General features: G+C 37.7%; 1 protein-coding gene across 1 annotated transcript; it reads right to left on the reverse strand.

Annotated features, from left to right (window-relative positions):
- Positions 1 to 143: 143 nt before the first annotated feature.
- LOC121938545 (major histocompatibility complex class I-related gene protein-like) lies at positions 144 to 2,425 on the reverse strand. Its single transcript, XM_042481776.1, has 3 exons — positions 2,151 to 2,425; positions 1,333 to 1,635; positions 144 to 313 (listed from the first exon to the last, which is right to left on the reverse strand). Exons 1-3 carry the CDS (start codon positions 2,404 to 2,406, stop codon positions 144 to 146), a joined length of 729 nt encoding a protein of 242 aa, XP_042337710.1. The 5' UTR covers positions 2,407 to 2,425.
- Positions 2,426 to 3,573: the final 1,148 nt, after the last annotated feature.

Consider the following 3,573-nt stretch of genomic DNA (forward strand, 5'->3'; position numbering starts at 1 on the left):
TCATCTTGATATATATTAATATTATCATGACTCACAAACTCTGAGCTTAACATTATTTACTGTTAGTTCCTTTAAATTGCAAATGCTGGGAATTGATGCTTGTATAAATTAAAATCAAATGCAACCTGGATAAAATAATCGACTCAGACTAAAATCAAAGAGCTAAAAAAAAGCCAATAAAGCAGATGCTCTTTCCATTTTTCTCTCTCACCTGTCTTCCTTTTGTTAATGATGAATCCAGCGGCAAAGATTAAGACGAGAGCAAGAACAGCCACTGCGGCAGTGATGGTGATGATCATGTTACCAGGTTTCTCTGTTAAACAAAAGAAAATGAAGAGCTGAACAGATAAAGCAGGATAGAGCAGAAGTAATCCACCATTCATACATACATGTGGGTTTGTTGCTGTGAAGACTGACGTAGAGTTGACTTTATACAGTAAAATCAACGGTTTTGGCTATTATACTGAAAATGTGTCTATACAAATATACTAAAAATCTCACACTGGATTTGAAAGACAGAAACTGACTCCTTAAATAAATAATTTATAACCTCATGAATAAATAAAATTGTAACTTAAAGCTGCAGTTGATAACTTATAAAAAAAGACCATTTTTCATAAACTGTTGCTACATCCTGACAGCACTAAATGAAATAGATAATCTGTGAAAAAAAACATATTCCTCTGCCTCCTCTACTGCCTTGCAGTGTGTTCAATGACACAAAATGACACAAAATCAACAAATCAGAGCCGTGGTCTCCCTAAAGTAGCTGTGTGTCATTGCTTGCAAGCTGCAGTCAAACTGTCAAACCTGGCAGCGCTGATCAAATATGAATACGGCTTCTTTTCAGGAACATATTTTGGTGTACTGTTTAGCTGCAAAATTAGAAAGTTTGCTCCAGCTGGGAAGCAGCACTTGGTATTTTGACCTTCTGTGTAAAAAATGGCATCCACACAGCTGATCTTTGTCATGCAATTTTTTCAGAACATAGTGATATTTTGGCAAATATAAAGTTATTTCGATAAAAACTTAACTGATAAAAAGTTAAAGTCCCCTTCAGTTTCACAAAATAGATGAAATAATGATGTGTAGGTTTCATCACTGGCTTTGTAGAGTTAAGAATGGACAGACAGAACAAACGTGTGTATGGTAAAAACGGTCTATGAACTGCTTTAAAATGACTTAAGGGAAATTAAATGATCACATCCGATCTAATATTGACTAGTTTTGTGACAATTACTCGCAATTGTAAAATTAGCTTAATTGGACGACAAGGGCTAAAACACCCAACAAACCACAGTCCAATTCAGCACCCCCTACGCTCAGTCTTACCCCAGTTGGTCCTGATCACTGCTTTGTCCAGTTTAGTGACGATGTCCTCCATCACATCAGAAAGATGAAACACACACTCGTACTTGTCCCAGTCTTCAGGTGCGACTGATGAAACGTCCAAATCACTGCTCATCTGAAAGGACCCATCGTGGTTGGGGAGGACCTCTCCGGGGTCCACGCCCTCATGAAGCTCCTCTCCATCTTTCCTCCAGAACATCATGGCACTGTTGGGGAAGAAACCTGTGGCGTGGCAGCTGACCGGAGAGGAGGAAGACTTCTGGAGGAGAGACACTGAGGGATGCTCTGGGGTGAGAATGAAGGGAATGAAAGAGAGACAGGGTAAAGAAAGATGAGTAAGAGTGAACATGAAAATAAAGTAAAGATGGAAGAAATTATGAAGAAATGAAATCAAGAGATACAAAGATATGAAACAGAGAAAAAGGGAGAGATACTACATCACCACTGAAGAAAGTGACTACAGTCATTAGGAAAATACCTGACATTTACGTGATTTACAGTAAGACAATGAATCACATGTTTATTGAAACAACAACACTGTCAAACTTTGTCAACTTTTTAACCTGTGCTATACTGTACAGTGGCTATCAGTCTTAGCATTAAGAAATGTAAGAGCACCCACAAATGTCAGCATCTACTAACTGGTGAAGGATAAAACAAAACTTACTGCCACAGAAAAGAGGCCAAAGAGAAGGAAATGTCAGACTGACTGGAGTGATAATAAAATGGTTCAGTCTGAGAAGACAGAATGAACATTATTGTGTTCATGAATCTACGTGCATCAGGTCATGTGATCCTACCTGTTCTCTGCAGAAAGTCTTTGGCAAAGGCAACATACTTCTTAAGCAACTCAGGGTAAACCTGGGTGAGGTCTTTTTCAGTGTTTTTTATTCTAGCTTTATTAGCATCCCAAATCACTTTGATGATGACTGCCTGTGGTTTCGGAGCGATCCATGTCAGAGTCTTCAGGTCAAATGATACGAGGTCTTCTCCATCATAACCAAACTGGTCAAAACCATTAATCTCACCAGTCTCTTCATCCCACTCACAGCCCATAATCCTCTGTAAAATGTGCTTATCTGAGAGACAGAAACAGAGACTGTTATTAACAATTATGATATTTCAGTAGAAAGATGATATTTAGCATATTGTGCAATACATGATGCACTGCTGTCCTCGTGGTCTTTCAGAGTGCTCATGCTTCAAAAACAGACAATCAATGCACTTTTCTCTAACTAATGGAACCTAATTTTTATTACATTTTGACAGTTTAAGAGTTACAATGGCAGCTAATCTTCTGTAAATTCATAAAAGGTTGTAAATTCTTGCATTCAAATCATTATTTACATAAAGTCACACCAAGGTCAACCCATAGTTCGGAGGGTTTTAGGAGCCGACCACTGAGTGCAACGTCCCTGGTGTGAGTCCAGCGGGGGACCTTATCCTTCTCTCCCCATTTTCTGCCATCTGTTATCAGGTGCCATCTAATATCTGCAGCCTTGGATTCTGTTTAGCTGCATTACCACTTTATTTGGAGGTTGATCCAAAACTGAGAGCATCTGCTGTATTGATAATAATAGATTAGTCTGCATGCCAGTTAGATTTCTGTCAGACTTGCTGTGATGTCATTCTGATATCAGCAAGGATAACCTCACCAGATCAAGGCTGCAGCTGTTTTTTTTTAAATTTTTATTTTCATTTTACCACTGTGGCTCTCCACTGACTGCAACACTTCAGTGCATGGTGGAAAAAATCTGGCCCCTGATCTTAAAGCTTAATATCTCAGATATTTGACCACAAACATTATGTGTGTAAGAAACTCTTCATTTTCTAATTAATTATACATAACTAATTTTACGAGTGTATTATTTATTCTCTGAAATAAAAACTTTAAGGCAATCAATGATAAATATTCCAGATGTAAAATCCATATGTTACATAATTGTGATTTATGCAGCAAAACAAAACTTTAAAAGACAAGTGGGATATGCAGATTCTTCAAATAAAACCTGTGCAGACGGATGTCAGAGCACTCAGTCCAATTATCTGACAGGTCAACATGGGAAAAGAAGCATGTCTTGTATTTCTCTATTCCTATATGTTTGTAATTGTGTAAGATATTTTGACTATTGGTTAATGTTTTGTTTGTTATTATCTCGGGCTGAGGGTGAGTTTGAGTCATTAGCAGAACAGTTTATTTGCATACAGAGAAACAGAGAAGAA

Source organism: Plectropomus leopardus, unplaced genomic scaffold (assembly GCF_008729295.1).
Source record: "Plectropomus leopardus isolate mb unplaced genomic scaffold, YSFRI_Pleo_2.0 unplaced_scaffold29832, whole genome shotgun sequence".
In the NCBI taxonomy this organism is placed as follows: Eukaryota; Metazoa; Chordata; class Actinopteri; order Perciformes; family Serranidae; genus Plectropomus; species Plectropomus leopardus.